At 36.3% G+C, this 18,213-nt stretch overlaps 1 protein-coding gene across 1 annotated transcript in view; it reads left to right on the plus strand.

Moving 5' to 3' along the window:
• Exd2 (Exonuclease 3'-5' domain-containing 2) overlaps positions 1–18,213 on the plus strand; it is a 154,461-nt gene that overhangs the window by 23,810 nt on the left and 112,438 nt on the right. Inside the window, exons 3-4 of the mRNA XM_090392453.1 lie at positions 1,923–2,083; positions 10,428–10,559. Coding sequence (XP_090248579.1) covers positions 1,923–2,083; positions 10,428–10,559 — 293 coding nt within the window. The remainder of the gene's footprint in view (positions 1–1,922; positions 2,084–10,427; positions 10,560–18,213) is intronic.

Raw genomic sequence — 18,213 nt, forward strand, 5'->3', positions numbered from 1 at the left:
TGGACCATGTGGCCAAATAGCAAACACAAACATAGTGCAGCCAAATTACTGGTTTGAGAGTGACTGTGTTCAGTGTTTAGTTCTCTAAGTGTTCTGTGTAGAAATTGGCTGCAGGGAATGGCTTTCCCAAGTAGTGTTATCTCTTTTCGTGTGAAATAACTTGCATGTACTATAAATTTGAATATGATTTTTTTTTTTTTTGTTAGGAAATTTAATGACCTTTTTTTAGTTATCTTGCACTACTTAGGTGGCGCCTTTTGGAATTGTCAGTTATTGCTCAACTTCATACTGAAGATGCCTGTGATTGTCAGGTGAAAATTATACTAATAAATAATATTTTACATGAGTTAATTCTGGTATTATAATTTATTTAACCCCCCAACTGGCCAAGACATATCTATACATCCAGGTTACCATGGATGCAAAGCACATATTAAAATTGTAATACCATTGATATTATATTTAAATATATGATGAATACGAAGTGTAGAGGAATGGTGTATTTTATCCATATTGACGGCGATGTATTTAAATATGCCTACTCATGGTATTTCCTTATTAAATAATTCAAATATGTCAGGGTGGGGGATGCGACTTTAACAAAACCACGGTTAATGGTTCATTAGTGAATAGTGAAGTAATATCGAAAGTAATCATTATGTCCAAACTTTTTAAAATATGGCATTTAACATATTTTAAAAATTTCTACATACAGCAAGTTTGTATGTAGGACTGTTTATACTATCAATAGAGCATAGGGTGTATTTGGGGTGTTCCTTATACTCTTGATGGCTTTACATGAAAAAGCTTGCTAACAGTTTTACACCAGGAAGTGTAGTTCAATAATATATGAACTTTACTTCCTGGTTTAAAACTATTGGATAAAGAAAGAGAGTTAACAAGTATTAATTTGATCTTAAAATGACTGTTTTGGTAAATTGATACAGCCATCTGCTCTTTCTTTTCTGAATTAAACAATCGGGGAATGGTTTTAAGTTGCTGCAGATTCCAAAAACAATCTCTCCAGCGTATAATGATTGCCGTGTAGCACTTTTGTTTGTCTTTATTCTTTTGTGTATTAGTAGAATCATGATCTATGATTTTGTATGTAGACATCTTGTAAGAAATGCATTTTGTTTTTGTATTCTGTTTGATTCATTATGCATTAGCACCTTATGGCAAGTTGGGACTAGCAGACCATGTCTTGGATATCCCTTCATGCAAGATCAGATGAAGACGAACAAAAGTGCTACACAAGAGAGATGATATTTTGACTCTGCATGAGCTTTAAAACATCCCACAAACCTCAATAAGTATGGCTATATCAATTTACCAAAAATCTGGGAAGCAATCATTTTAAGATCAAATTAATACTTGTTTACTCTCTCTTTATACACAGCAGATGATATCAGTTAGGACTTTAGTTATTTGTGTTGTCGGTTACAATTTTTAAACTGTTCACACTACTAACCAACTGTTGCTGTTTGCATACTGTGACAAACTTTTTTGCTCTGACAATGCTGGGTATAATACCAGCAGAATATCAGTAAATAAATACCAATTATTTTCTTATTATTCCTGTGTTGTATATTAAAACTGTTAAATAAACTTTGACTACACAAGCCTTTTCACCCATTTAATGTTAACATCTTATGATTCATGTATTGATTTCTGACTTATGACCTTTTAACTTATAATGGGATCATCAGAATGGAATCCCATCATATGTTAGGAGCTGACTGTATACATTTGTGATAATATTGAATCTATGAGAAAATGGTATTTGATGGAACATTTTTGTTTTTATTTTTATAACATATGCAAAAGAAAAGCATCACAATCACATAAAATTTTTGTGTCTGTGGGGAGAGGGATGCTTGTGTAGTGATTCAAGTTTATGGTTGATATGTTTTATATTACAGGTTCTTGGCCTTGATTGTGAGTGGGTATCTCAAGATGTTCATCCTCACCCTGTGTCACTACTCCAGTTGTCAACATCTCAAGAAATATGTGTACTGTTTCGTTTGAATATTATGGAAAAACCACTTCCAGAAAATTTGATCTGTATACTTGAAGATAGTAGGTTAGTTTTGCTATGAGAAATGCTTTTTTATACAAAATTTTCATTTTTTTCTCATCGTTTTCATTACATCGATGCAGATAACTGTAAAGAATAGTCAGATGTAAGCACAGATTTGATTAGGCTTCTTGGAGATGACAAAATGTAGGAGAGGATCCAGAGTCAAGTGACCAAAATGGTAACAGGTCTGTAGAGTACACTCTGTGAGGACAGATTGAGATTTTTTGAGTTACAAAATGGTTGATAGGCAGAAAAGAGGTTTGGGGAAGCATATAAGTGAAACAGATAAGTTACTAATCAGTGGCAAACTCTGAAGGAAACATTGATTGATTCTGCCAGAGAGGCATGTGGTGAGGTTGTGTGCAAGGATAAAAAAATCAGAACTCCCTGGTGGACACAGGAAGTTAAAGAAGCAGTGAAGGAAAAGAAGAAAGCATATCAAAAGTTCCTTGCAAATAAGTCAGCTTTTACTCTTACAGAATACAGAGACAAATGTAAGAAAGCTAAACAAACGTCATGGGAGGACTTTGGCAAGAATATAGAAAATAAATATCAAGAAGGTGGCAAAATATTCTGGAGGTTGTTGAAAAAGCTTAGGAATGGAGGAAAGAGTGCTGTAAAAGGAATTAGAGATGATAAAGGTGAAATGAAAACAGGAGAAAAAGATATCCTTGAAGTATGGAGTAATTACTTTGAAAAACTGCTAAATGAAACAAGCAGTGATGACAGCACAGTGATAAAAAACACTGACCAGGCATGCAGTCAGGAATACATATCCATACTTGAAGTAGAAAAACAATCAAAGGCTTGAAATGTGGAAAGGCAGCAGGAGTAGATGATATTCGACCAGAAATGCTGAAGTATGGTGGTATAAGAGTCTTACAGTGGCTGCACTGCATAGTTCAGAAAGCCTGGACAGAGGGACGAATTCCCGATGATTGGAGCAGAGCTCTCATAGTACCCATATATAAAAAGAGAAATAAAACTGAATGTGAGAATTACAGAGGTATTTCCCTACTGAGTGTTCCTGGCAAGATCTGTGCAAGTATACTTGAGAAACGGTTGAGAAGAATTGTGGAAGAAAAGCTTGGTGAAGAACAAGCTGGATTCAGGCCAAATAGAGGCTGTCAGGATCAGATCTTCACTTTACGACAAATAGTCGAGAAAGCATGGGAATATAACAAAGATATGTATTTAAGTTTTGTCGATTTGGAAAAGGCATATGACAAGGTGCCAAGAGAGAAGCTATTCAATACGCTGCAGTTATATGGTATCAATGGGGCATTATATCAAGCAATACTTAGTCTTTATTTGAGTTGTGAGTCAGCAGTTAGAATTGAAGGAAGTACAGGAAGATGGTTTAATGTTAAATCTGGTGTGAGACAAGGATGTACATTATCCCCTCTGTTATTCATTATCTATATGGATCACATTATGAAGGAATGTGGTATTAAACCTGATATCAAAATTGGAGATGTTAATGTCAGCTCTTTGCTTTATGCGGATGATGTTATACTTCTAAATAAATCCGCTACAAGTCTGCAAGATTCTCTGACTAAATTGACTAGCTGTTGTAATAGATATGGTATGAAGGTCAGCAATAAAAAGACAAAGACAATGAAAATAGGCAGAATCATTGAAAATGTCAACTGTGTTGTGAATGGAGAACCTGTGGAACAAGTAAAACATTTCAGCTACTTAGGCACAATTTTTACTGAAGGTGGTAAACTAAATATAGAAATAGACAACAGAATCAGCAAAGCTGGTATCGTGGGAAGTCAATTGAATAAATTCATATGGAATAAGAAAGAAATTAGTCGGAACACTAAATTAGCTGTATACAAGACTGTGTTCAAACCAATTTTAACTTATGGATCTGAGAGCTGGGTCAGAAGTAAAACACTTGACCAAAGACTAGAGACCGCAGATATGAGAGTCCTGAGAAAGATTAGAGGCGTGAACAGATGGCATCAATGGCAATATCATATTAAAAATGAGGATATTAGGAAAGAACTTGACATTGTCAGCATCCAGGAATGCGTTAGCAGAGCTAATCTCAGATGGTATGGTCACTTAAATAGAATGGGAGAGGAAAGATTAGCAAAACAAGTGTTCTCTGCCAGGTTGGCAGGAAAACGACCCAGAGGAAGACCAAGATATAGGTGGATTGATACGGTACAAAGTGCCTTAGACGATAGAAATATAAGATCTGATAATGTTGGAGTCTTGACAAGTAACAGACTGATTTGGAGGAAAATTGTAGATAGGAAGTTAGTAATGATGTAATTTTTTCATGTAGTACTGTCATATCCTGTACACCCCTTGAAGGGTACATGGCAGGAATTTGATGATGATGATGATGATGATAAGTTACTAAAGGAACTTTTATAGGATTCATGCTGAAGAAATTTTTACACTTGACAAGAAATCATCTCTGAAAGTTGTGAATGCAGTTAACATGAGTGAGTTTAGATTTTTGCTCGAAGAGTGGTGAATAAGTGAAATGAGTTTTCATTTATTGATTTAGTTAATCATGAGTGCTTTGTCAGAGAATGAGTTTATTTTCACATAATGTATTATGTGAATAATGGTTAGCATGGATATCCTGCAATGAGTCTTCATACTTCACGGACATTCTCATATAATAATATCACATTTTGTATTTTACATGAGTATCATATGAAATGTTAACTCATTGTAAATGTTTTACACCATTAAAATTCAGAGTATCTTCATTTCCTGTTTTTTTTTTTTTTTTTTTTTTTTTTTTTTTTTTTTTTTTTTTGCAAAAAAAAAGTTATTGATTTATGTACATGCCTCTGTTATTTGCAACTTTATATAATGTTATTCATTGTGATTGAATGTACAGAAATATATTACAGCTTAATAACTAAAACACTTTTTATGAATGTTAGTAAAGTGGGTTTTAATTTATTGTCCTACATGTTTTGCCGATTTTTGCTATCGCATCTTCAGGGAATACAATTGGTAAGCTATATGAAAGTAACAGACTAGGTTTTAACTGACAGTTCTAATTCATACAAAATTAGTATTGTGTGAAACAATGCGCGTGTCTCGGGAACATGATTTATTTGTTACGAGACATAATGTAATTGGCGTGAAAGTTCATTTCTTTGATGTTTAGTGATCTGATTAAAGCTTTCCAAATTTCCGGTAGGATTAGCCCTTGATTCTTATTTAGGTTTCCTGTTGAACGGGCGACCATAGCAGCCCGTTGAACAGGAAACCTAAAGGTTCTGGAATGGTAGTTCTCTTCTATATAGGGCATATGACTCTTATCCCACTCAATGAGATGGTTGGTAGAGGCAAAGTGGCAAGAAAGGCCTAAAATATCTTGTCTGTTGTTTCTGACATATCCTATGTGTTCTTTCTGTCTCGTTTCGAAGATTCTAGATGTCTGACCAACGTAACTAACACCACAGGAGCAAGGTATATTATATACTCCAGAGTACTTGTAGAATGGATCAGGGTCTTTCGGTGATCTTAAAATTTTCCAAATAGTATTGACTGGCTTGAATGCTACTCTAATATTGTGTGGTTTTAGAAGGATAGTCAATTTTTTGGAAATAATGCTGACAAATGGAATAGTTATAGTACTGATGTGTTGGGTGTCATCACAATGTCTTTGTGGTATATCCTAAAAGAGGATATTGTTGCAGAGTCTTTTAGGATAACCATGTAAGGATAGCTCTCTGGATATTGTAGTTAATTCTTTTTGTAAGTCATCTTGGTCTGTTGCGTAATATATAGCTCTTTTCTTAAGCATATGGATAATGCTAAGTTTCTGGGATATATGATGAGACGAGTTGAAATGGAGGTAACATCCAGTATTTGTAGGTTTTCTATATGCAAACAGGTTGATACTGTTATTGGTTTGTTTTTTTATTAGGATGTCTAGAAATGGAAGTTTTTCATCTTTTTCAATTTCTAATGTGAATTTGATGGTATGGTGGAAACTATTGATTTGGTTGAGATAATCCATTAGTTCTTCTTTTGTATGATTCCTAATAATAAAGATGTCATCAACATATCTGTACCAAGTTTTTGGTTTTGGGGTGATTTGGGATAAGATTTTATCCTCTAGGTCTTCCATGAATAAGTCAGCACGAGAAGGAGAGAAGGGGCTACCCATGGCTAATTCAGTAAGTTGTTTGTAGAATGCTTTTTAGCAAATGAAATAGTTTGTAGTTAAACAATGATTGAACAAAGTAGTGATGTTTCTTGGGAACAAGTTGTCTAAGATGCCGCAACTGGAATGTTTGTAAACAGAGATGTGACGTCAAGGCTTGCTAGTATATCATCGTCAGATATAGGGATATTTTTTAATTTTTCAATAAAATGTTTTGAGTTTTTAATATAAGTATCTGAGTTGTGGATGTGTTATTGTAAAATCTTGGCTAGATATTTAGACAGTTGGTAAGTAGGAGAATAGATTCCATCAACTATTGGACGTAATGGTATACCTTCTTTATGTATTTTAGGAACACCATACAATCTTGGAGTCAACGGGTGCATGGATTTTAGCTTTTTTATTAAGTCTATAGTCCAGTTAATCATTCCATGTAATAGTTCATTGCTGTCATTATGGTTTTTTTGCGTAGGATCTGTACTGAGGATGTAATAGATGTGTCTGATAATAGATTTTTAATTTTTTTCTTCATAATCTTTTGTATTTAATATAACAATATTGTTGCCTTTGTCAGCTTTAAGTATGATGATGTCTTTATTATTCCTTAATTTGAGTAGTGTTCTTCTTTCCATTTGGTTAGAGTTGGTGTTAGGAGATCTTGACGGATTTGCTAAAAAACAGTCTACAAACAATAAATAACTTTTATTATTAAAAGACCAGAAGATAAATGATAAAATATATATACAAAGAGCCAACAAGTTTCACTAGCTACTGTCTAGCATTTTCAAGGCTGAACTGGTGTGAAAACAAATGCATTGAGTTACATTTCAAAAAACATACACTTTAGTAACTGTTAGGCCGTTACATTTGATCATTCTGTTTGAAGGCGTGCATGTGTTCGAAAGCTTCAGTCAGATATCGGTACATGACCACGTGTTTTGTAGTTGTTTGCATATTGTAATTCTGTTGAACTGAAAGAGAGAGATGATGAGATTTTTCCATATGTCTTTAAGAACAATGCCCTGATTTCTATTTAAATTATTGCCCGTGCGTAATACCACAGCTGCTTCTTTTAAAGTTCTGTATTTGTAGTCATTCTCGATGTAAGGCATAGAACTGTTTTTCCAATCTATTACGTGATTTGATGTTGAGAAATGATGTGCTAAACCAGATGTGATGATTCTATTATGATTGACATCCCCCACATGTTCCTTCTGTCTTATTTCAAAACTTCTTGAAGTCTGACCAATGTAAGAAAGGCCACACATGCATGGAATTTCATATACTCCAGGACATTTGAAGAAAGGTACCTCATCTTTAAGTGATCCTAAGATTTGTCTGATCATGGTAGTTGGTTTAAAAACCACTCTGATGTTATGAGCTTTTAACATTCTTGCCAATTTTGTGGAAATTGAATTAATATATGGAATAACAGCTGTGGACACATATTGGGGTACTGTGACACGTTGGTGGTGGTTATCTTTAAATAGCCATTTGTTTAAAATGTTAGAAGGGTATCCATTAAGCGATAGAGTGTTAGATATTAGTGACAGTTCTCTCTGTACCTCTGTTTCTTTTGAAATCGACCTTAAGGCTCTATTACAGAGCATGTGAATGATGCTGTGTTTTTGTGATCTATGATGGTTGGATGAATAATGTAGATATCTACCAGTATCTGTGGGTTTCCTGTAAATGGACAGTTGGAAATTGTTATCTTCTTTCTTCACTAGGATGTCAAGAAAAGGGAGTTCTTTGTTCTTCTCTAGTTCTATAGTGAATTTGATCTTATTGTGTAGTGAGTTGATTTTGTTCAGAAATACGAGAAGGTTTGCCATGGTGTTTTTCCAGATGATGAACACGTCATCGACATATCTCCACCAAATTGATGGTTTTGGTACAATGGTGGAAAAAATATCCTTTTCAAGTTTTTCCATAAAAAGGTCTGCGCATGGTAGTGACAGAGGGCTACCCATGGCTAGTCCTTCTAATTTGTATACAGTGTTGTTGAATTTGAAGAAATTTGAATTCAGGCAATGATGAAACAGTTGTGTGATGTCTTGAGGGAAAAGATCTTGCAGAATGTTAACTACCTCTATGATCGGTACATTAGTGAATAAGGACACTACATCCAGACTAGCCATAATGTCCGTTTCTGATATTTTAATACTCTTGATTTTTTCTACAAAATGTTGAGAGTTTTTAATGTAGGTCTCGGTGTGTCTAATTGTTCCTTTCATTAATTTTGCCAGAAGGAACATGTGGGGGATGTCAATCATAATAGAATCATCGCATCTGGTTTAGCACATCATTTCTCAACATCAAATCACGTATCAGTTCTATGCCTTACATCGAGAATGACTACAAATCCAGAACTTTAAAAGAAGCAGCTGTGGTATTACGCTCAGGCAATAATTTAAATAGAAATCAGGGCATTGTTCTTAAAGACATATGGAAAAATCTCATCATCTCTCTCTTTCAGTTCAACAGAATTACAATATGCAAACAACTACAAAACACGTGGTCATGTACCGATATCTGACTGAAGCTTTCGAACACATGCACGCCTTCAAACAGAATGATCAAATGTAACGGCCTAACAGTTACTAAAGTGTATGTTTTTTGAAATGTAACTCAATGCATTTGTTTTCACACCAGTTCAGCCTTGAAAATGCTAGACAGTAGCTAGTGAAACTTGTTGGCTCTTTGTATATATATTTTATCATTTATCTTCTGGTCTTTTAATAATAAAAGTTATTTATTGTAATACATAAGACCAAATATGTACAAGTTAAGTCTACAAACAACTTACTGGATTAGCCATGGGTAGTCCCCTCTCTCCTTCTTGTGCTGACTTATTCATGGAAGACCTAGAGGATAAAATCTTTTCCCAAATCACCCCAAAACCGAAAACTTGGTACAGATATATTGATGACATCTTTATCATTTGGAATCATACAAAAGAAGAACTAATGGATTATCTCAACCAAATCAATAGTTTCCACCATACCATCAAATTCACATTAGAAATTGAAAAAGATGAAAAACTTCCATTTCTAGACATCCTAATAAAAAAACAAACCAATAACAGTATCAACCTGTTTGTATATAGAAAACCTACTAATACTGGACGTTACCTCCATTTCAACTCGTCTCATCATATATCCCAGAAACTTAGCGTTATCCATATGCTTAAGAAAAGAGCTATATGTTACACAACAGACCAAGATGACTTACAAAAAGAATTAACTACAATATCCAGAGAGCTATCCTTACATGGTTATCCTAAAAGACTCTGCAACAATATCCTCTTTTCTGATATACCACAAAGACAATGTGATGACACCCAATACATCAGTACTATAACTATTCCATTTGTCAACAGTATTTTCAAAAAATTGACTATCCTTCTAAAACCACACAATATTAGAGTAGCATTCAAGCCATTCAATACTATTTGGAAATTTTTAAGATCACCGAAAGAACCTGATCCATTCTACAAGTACTCTGGAGTATATAATATACCTTGCTCTTGTGGTGTTAGTTACGTTGGTCAGACCTCTAGAATCTTCGAAACGAGTCAGAAAGAACACAGGATATGTCAGAAACAACAGACAAAATATTTTAGACCTTTCTTGCCACTTTGCTTCTACCAACCATCTCATTGAGTGGGATAAGAATCATATGCCCTATATTGAAGAGAACTACCATTCCAGAACCTTCAAGGAGGCTGCTACGGTTGCCAGTTCAATAGGAAACCTAAATAAGAATCAAGGTCTAATCCTACCGGAAATTTGGAAAGCTTTAATCAGATCACTAAACATCAAAGAAATGAACTTTCACGCCAATTACATTATGTCTCGTAACAAATAAATCATGTTCCCGAGACACGTGCATTGTTTCACACAATACTAATTTTGTATGAATTAGAACTGTCAGTTAAAACCTAGTCTGTTACCTTCATATAGCTTACCAATTGTATTCCCTGAAGATGCGATAGCAAAAATCAGCGAAACATGTAGGACAATAAATTAAAACCCACTTGACTAACATTCAGAAAAAGTGTTTTAGTTATTATACAAGTAGTCAAGGAAGAAAATCACTATATTACAGCTTACTTTTACATTAATGCTTGTAATTTATGTTTATGTAAATAATTAGTTTGTTCTGCTTATAGTTTTTTTTTGTTTTGTTTTTTAGTATTTTGAAAGTTGGAGTTGGCATATTTGATGATGGCAAAAAACTTTTGAAAGACCATCAGATTATTGTAAAAGGCTGTATGGATCTTCGATATTTATTTGGAAGAATACAAGACATTCATCTTGCCCAAAAGTAAAAACTTCTTGCATTTAACTAGAAGCGCTTTGCTATATATTGCAGTTTTATACAAAAATATGGTATTTATCCATAACTTATTTTAGCAGTACTACAACAACACCAAATGTATTAAATTATAAAAAGATGTTTATTAACTGGCTTATGTTTCACTGGATTTCAAATCAGCATCTTCGGAACAAACATATTACACACAACATATTATTCAGAACAAACAGTTTACACACAACAATGAGTAAGTGAAACAAATCAGATTGTAATGGATGAAAGATCTAAAGTCCTAATTTGGCACTCTCCAATGTAAAAAAGGAGCATTACAATTTGTGTTGGAGTTGATCTTAGGATAACAGTCTTCCAAATTTTTGGCAAATTAATGCAGCCATGCTTGTTAAGGTTGAGAGAATACTTCATAACCATTGCTGACTCTAAAAAATAATAATTTTTGATCTGTAATGACTTCTATACAGCACATTGATTTTCTTCAATCTAATTCTGTGTGAAGTGGGTGTCTGTTCGATTGGTATCTGTTCAAATCCATTAGAGAGCTTCCGTAGCTCAGTTTGTATAGACAAATCCCTTTGGTTGGAAAGACCTGGGTTTGATTCCTGTCAGTGATGCTGGTCTCTTTCCACAAAAGTTGAGTTAGTCAGTCTTATACTGAGGTAGGGAGGTTTTTTCACCCAGAAACTCAGGTTTCTTGTCCCCCAGAATAGGCAAACCAGCTCTGTGAACACACACATCATGATTACAATCATGAATACTGCTCTTAGGGGATGCAGCAAGGAGTGACACTGGCCACATTGCAATTCATCATGAACCCCTCATTAGCGGACTCTACTCATCCTAAAGGGATGGATGAGACTAATCAAAATCCACTATAATCCAGAATCTAAGAATTTCTTTTAAATATTCTTTTTTAAGTTTGTGATCACAGCTAAAATGTGTTATACATGTTGTTCCAAAGAAATGTTATCATGATCAGGTTTTACTGAAAAAAGAAGTAACTAGAGAATATATAGCATTAGGACACATTATGTGTGAAACCCCCATCAAGTTCTTACAATCTTCTTCTTCTTCTGCAGCTCTTCCCACTAAGTAGGGTCACTGTTTGTGGTGAGTCTCCTTCACAACCTCCTGTCTTGGGCTGTAGCCACATCCAAGTTCTTCATCCTCAAGTCCTCCACCATCTCTTCTTTGGCCATCCACTCTTCCTCCTCCCCTGCACATCCATCTGCATGACCTTTCTTCCCACATACTCTTCCTCCCTCCTCATCACATGACCAAACCATCTCAACCTTGCCTCCTGTATCTTTGCTCCTAGGTTCGTAACTTTCACCGTTCCCCTTACATAGTCATTTCTCAGATGATCCTTTCTGGTCGTACCGCACGTCCACCTAAGCATTCTCATCTCCGCTACCTCCATCTTGCTGATGTTATTTTTAGTCATAGCTTGTCTCACTACCGTCTTGTAGATTTTGCCTTTAAGATTGATCGGCGTCCTCATCACATAGCACTCCAGCCATCTCTCTCCAGTTCCTCCATCCTGCTTGTATCCTGTATCCCACTTCCTTCTCAGCCTCACCATCCTCTTTCATTGTTGAACCTTAATATCTAAAGTCACTGACCTCCCTGATGACATTTCCTTCCAGCTCCAGATCTGTCTCCTGGCTGCCATCCTCTTTGCAGCACATATACTCTGTCTTACTTCTGCTCAGTCTCATACCTCTCTCTCCCAGTACTTTCCAGTTTGGCTGCCACTTCTTCTCTTGAATCTGCACACAGCAAGATGTCATCTGCATACAACATAGTCCAAGGTGCGTCTTCTCTCACCTCCTCCGTCACCACCTCCATCACAATATTAAAACGTGAAGACAAGAGTTCGAACAAGGTTCGAACTGTCTTCACGTTTCTGTACATCTCCTGCACAAACCTGACATATTTTTCCAGTACCTTCTCCCTCAAACACCTCCAAACTTCTTGCCTTAGCACTCTATCATATGCTTTCTCAAGATCAATAAAAACCAGATGTAGCTCCCGTTGCTTCTCTCGAAACTTTTCCCAGAGATAGCATCTGTCGTCAATCGACCAGGCATGAAGCCAAATTGTTCCTTTGCAATCTCCACCTCATTCCTCAGTCTTCCATTAAGAACTCCCTCTCTAGGATCTTCATTGTGTGGGACATCAACTTTATTCCTCTCTAATTCTTAGTCTTGGGCATCCCCTTTACTCTTGTAGATGGAGACAAGAGTACTTTCCCTCCATTCCTCAGGTATATTTTCCTGTTGAAAAACTTTTATTAGTAGGTCCAACAGCAGGTCAATTCCCTCTTCTCCTAGTGCCTTCCATGCCTCCAATGGGATCCTGTCAGGGCCTACCGATTTTCCATTCTTCATCCTCTTTATAGCTTCCTTCACTTCCGCTCTACTAATGTTCTGCACCATCCCCTCATTAGGCTCCCCATCTTCTCTTTGAATCTTTGCATTTTCTTCATTCAAAAGCCCTTCAAAGTATATTCTCCATCTGTTTCTTATATCCACATCCTTCCTTAATACCCTTCCTCCAGAGTCTTTGATCTGCCTCACATGTATGATGTCCTTTGATGCCTTATTTCTACATTTTGCCAATCGATAAATCTTTCTCTGTCCTTCCTTTGTTTCTAATTGATCATAAAGGTCTTGATATGCCATGGCCTTTGCCTGTGCAACAACTCTTGGCTTCTCGCTTTTTCTCTCTGTTCTCTTCCACTCTTGACTTGTCCCACTTCTGCTTTGCCTTCCTCTTAGCCGTCACTGCTTTCTGTACATTATTATTCCACCACCAACCCTCCTCCTGCTCTCTAATCTTTCCAGATGTTTCACCAAGCACCTCAATTGCACAGCTTATAATTACTTTTGAATTATGTCTCTACCAGTCTTGTACACTTTCTAGTCCATCCATCCAAAATGCTCTCTAACACCTTCTCCCTAAAACAGTTCCTTACACCCTCTTCTTTTAAGCGAAACCACTTAATTTTCTTCCTCCCACAGCTTCCAAAGGTTCTTATCTTTGACTTTATTTTAAAATCTGCGCACAGCAGCCGGTGTTGCTTCGCCAGCTGATCTGTTGGGATTACCTTTCAATTTGTTACTACCTTAAGATGTTTTCTTCTAGTCAAAAAGTAGTCAATCTGTGAAATATTGTTGCCACTTCTGAATGTTATCAAATGCTCTTCCCTCTTACAGAAAAAGGAGGTCACAATTGCCAGATCAAATGCTACTGCAAAGTCCAAAATCCTCTCTCCTTCCTGGTTCATCATGAAGTTCTTACAATTATTTATAAAAATGACTTCATCATCTGTGATAACTAGGTTTATGTAACATGGTGCACAGTGCTACTGCTACATTGGATTAAGAGAGAGAGAGAGGTGCATGAAATTGAGATTAAAGAGCTGCTGCATAACCTTAGGATATGAATTTGCAATTAGAGACAGAAGTAATATCAGCATGTTTGCTAAAGGAATATTCAGCCGAATTGGCCCGGCCTTTCACATTTGTATAACTCAAGTCTCAGCTCAGCTCAGCTCAGGAATGAGGTGCATGTATTTACCACAGGAATGGAAGGAATGTATGATAGTGCAATTGTACAAGGGTGGTGCAAAAATTGATGTGTCTAACTACTGACCTATCATTATCTCTGGTGTAGTGGTGAAGATTTTAGAACAGTTAGTAAGAATTCACATACAGAAATGGGTAGACAGAAAAGCTATACTCTGCAATGAGCACCATGGGTTTGCTAAAGGAAGGTCATGTTTTAGCAATTTGCTCATATTTTATAACAATGTTACGGCCAGGTTGGATAAAGGGAATGGATACACTATGATAATATTGGATTTTGCTAATGCATTTGATAGGATACCACATGAAAGGCTGTTCTGTAAACTGGAGAATATGGGATTGGAATATAAACTTGACTTGGATCAGTGGATGGTTGATAGACAGATATCAAAAAGTGGTATACGGTGGGTATGAATCTGCCAGATTTAAAGTGACCAGTGGTGTACATCAGCTGTTCAGTCTATACATTAATAATATTAGGAAGGGAGACGTGTAATTGTATGCCAATAATGCAAAGATAGGCAGTGCAATAAGGGATGCTACTGATATCTAGCACTTACAAAATGATTTGAATAGGCTAGAAATTTGGATAAATGAAAACGGTTATCAGTTTAATGATAGTAAGTGTAAAGTTATACACTTTGGTATTATGAGATTTTTAGTGGCATATTATATTTGTGGGGTTATACTACAGAAAATTGATGAAGCTAGGATCTAGGCATAATGGTGGATAGAAATTTGAAGCTCAAAGGTTACAAATACAAATCAGAAGATAATTGCGATGTTGAAGCAAACCTTGACATGTAAAGAAAAGAAAGTCATTTGTCTTCAGCACTAAATACGAGGCTAATCTTCTTGAATTGAGGCAATATCAAATACAGTGATGTGGGCAGAAGACAAAATGGGGAACTGGACAATGAGACTTATTTGTGCTTATGGTCCCCACAGAAGGTTCTACTAAGGTAGAAGTGGAGGAATTTTTGGAGGCTTTAGAAAAAGCAACTGACACAGTGAAAAAGGAAAAGTTGGACCTTGTTGATGATCTAAATAGCAGAATAAGAAATGATTGTCAGACATACAGAAATATTTTGGGAAAATTTGGAAAAAAGAGCAAAGCTAATAATAATGGCAAATACCTGTTGGATTTCTGCTCAGAACATTGACTGGCTATTCCTAACACAATATTCCAACATGAAAATGTGCTCAAATTCGCATGGAGAGAAGAGGCAAGGAATAAGAAAAGTCTCATTGACTATGTTATTGTTGATAGTAATGTTTTCTCAGTGGTGCAAGACACTAGAGTGTACAGAAGATTTGAAATTGGAAGTGATCATCATTTAGTCTTGACCAGGATAAAATTGAATTTCATATTGAAAAGAAGAATCCTGCAAAATTTTGACATCTTCTGCATTCACTATTGCTCTACCCAACATCATCAGCGAACAAATGAACCGTTCCTCTCAGATCCTTCCCTATATCATTAACGAACAAATTAAACAGCAGTGGTCCAAGAACGGAACCCTGCGGCACACCACTAGTCACAGGCCATCTTTTGGACTTTACTTCTGAGTAAACTACTCTCTGGTATCTCTCCATCAACCACCCTCCTATCCATCTCACCAAACCTATATCCATTCCCATATGTTGCAGTTTACGGATTAAACTTCCATGTGGTATCCTGTCAAAGGCCTTAGCCAGGTCCAGCAGTATCACTGTAAACCCATTATTCTTATCCAGTTCAGCTCTCACTGTGTTATAAAATCAATGTTACTATTAAGTATAGTCTCTGGGAAAAATCCCATGTTACTCCTCTTAAACACTATTATTATAATTACGGCTATTGTAGCCTGTTTTTTGTTTAGGAGTGTCCCTTATTTAAATACATTGGCTATCAATACTCAAGAGGGGTATATATATATATTTAAGGCATTATTGGTGAGTGTAGAAGGCAATTAAGGTAGAATAAAAGAGGTGGAAAAATTTGGTACATACCTTTTTTGATTCTACGATGTCGTCCACTTCCATGATCTCGTTGAAGGTTGTTTACAAGCGGGGGGGGGGGAGAAGAGGGGGGAGCGTGGAGGTGTGTTTAGACGCGGGAAAATAAGTTTGAATAACCCAGGTTAATATTAATAATAATATATATAAATGTATACATATATTATTTTGAAGAAGACTTACAACTTAGGATATTTGGCTAGAGGGACTCGTGGTGTGTAGTGTTTGTTGAGAGCTCCTGATAAGATAAGTGTTATTTTAAGTTATCATTGATAATTTTGCTTGAATATTACATAGATTTATTTGCTTTTCGTATCTTAGTGTGTCTGTTTGTGTGTTTTTGGTGTTATTTCAATTATTAATTTGATAAAATACGATAGAAGCGTGCACATGGCTCTGGTAAGAAGGAAAATAATGGCGGCTAATAATGGTTCGCCATCTTTGTTCAAAAATTGTAACATAAAGGAGATTATGCAATGTACTATCTGCGAGATGTATGCTTTGCGGAGAGCGGCTGGAGTCTGGTTACATGATGATAGTGGAGTGAATGTGTGCAGAAAATGTAAGGAATATGAGGAATTAAAGTGTGTTTCAGGCCGTGAGTGTGATATTTTTGTTGAATGTCAGGATGTAGAAAATAGCGATATGATAAGAAATTGCGAGGTTGTACCAGAGAGCTGTGAGGGCGGTGTTGAAAGTGAGAATACAGAGCAAATGAATGGTTTAACAGATAATAAAAAAGATGAGATAGATATAAAGAGTGAGATCACACGGTTGAGCAGAGTGATACAAAGGGCAAAACGGCAGCTGGAGCATATGTACAAATGTCTACCGAGTGTACCAGCCAATAAAAAAAAGTAGGATAGGAAAAATAAGAGTATGATTGTGAACATAAACAAAATGAAGGAGCGAGTGCTGTATGGAGATTTGTTGGTACGAGGTGTGATAGTTTAGAGTTTGACAAAATCATACCAACCTAGTGCGACCATTAAGGATATAAGTGAGTCTATTAGGGAGCAAAAGCAAAGGGTGAAAGAAATGATAGTGGTGGCAGGTACAAATGATTTGAAAGGAGATAAAATGGATATGATTGAGGACCTGAAGGAATTGTTTGAGGTAGCAAAAGAGAGGAGTGAGAGAGTTAGGATGGTTAGTCTGTTGCCGCGGTATGACAGTGAAGAGTTTAGAAGGAGGGCCATAATTGCTAATGACGTTATGCACGGGTTATGCATGATGAGTGGTGTGGAATTTGTGGACGTGTGGAGTGAGTTCGATGGCGAAAGGATCTATATAAGATGGATGGTTTGCATTTGAATGGATTCGGTGTAAGGAGACTTGAAAAAGTGTTGAATGAAGTAGATGTGCAGAATTAGGGAAACTAGATTTATTAAAGGGGGAGGGGATAGATATGCAGACCTTAGGGAGGCAGTTGAGTGTATGAACGAGTATAATATGCCCGAGCGAATAAGAAGGACAACAAATCAGAATGGGATAGTTAGTATAAGGCATCAAGGTAGGGATGGGGCTAATGGGGGTCTGCAATTCGTGTACACTAATGCTAGGAGTATTAGGAACAAGAAGGAAGAATTTTTGGCCTTGGTTGGCACTTCCAGACCACAGGTTATTGGCATTAGTGAAACATGGCTGACTGAAGATGATATAGTTAGTGGGATTGAATGTGAGGGATATAGTGTGTTCAGGAGTGACAGGGAGAATAAAATGGTGGAGGGGTATTATTGATGATAGCTGATGAGCTGCAGCCAAAGAGAATAGAAGTTGAATTGCAGGATAGAGAAAAGCACATTTGAGGCCATTTGGTGTGGGATTGAGGCTAACAGAACAAAATATATAATTGGGTGCTGCTATAGACCAGGTGATGGAATAGATGGTGGAGATAGTATGCATAAGCAAATAGAAGAAATGAGTGGAAGGAGGGTAATTATTATGGGAGATTTCAGCTATGGTAACATTGATTGGAAGGAGGAGAGGACACACGGGAGGAAGGAATTGGATTTTATGCGGTTATTAAGGGATAACTATCTGCGACAGCATGTAATGGA

The sequence above is a fragment of the Typopeltis vanoorti genome, chromosome 5 (genome assembly GCF_054136105.1).
Source record: "Typopeltis vanoorti isolate ZY-2024b chromosome 5, IOZ_Tvanoo_1.0, whole genome shotgun sequence".
Lineage (NCBI taxonomy): Eukaryota > Metazoa > Arthropoda > Arachnida > Uropygi > Thelyphonidae > Typopeltis > Typopeltis vanoorti.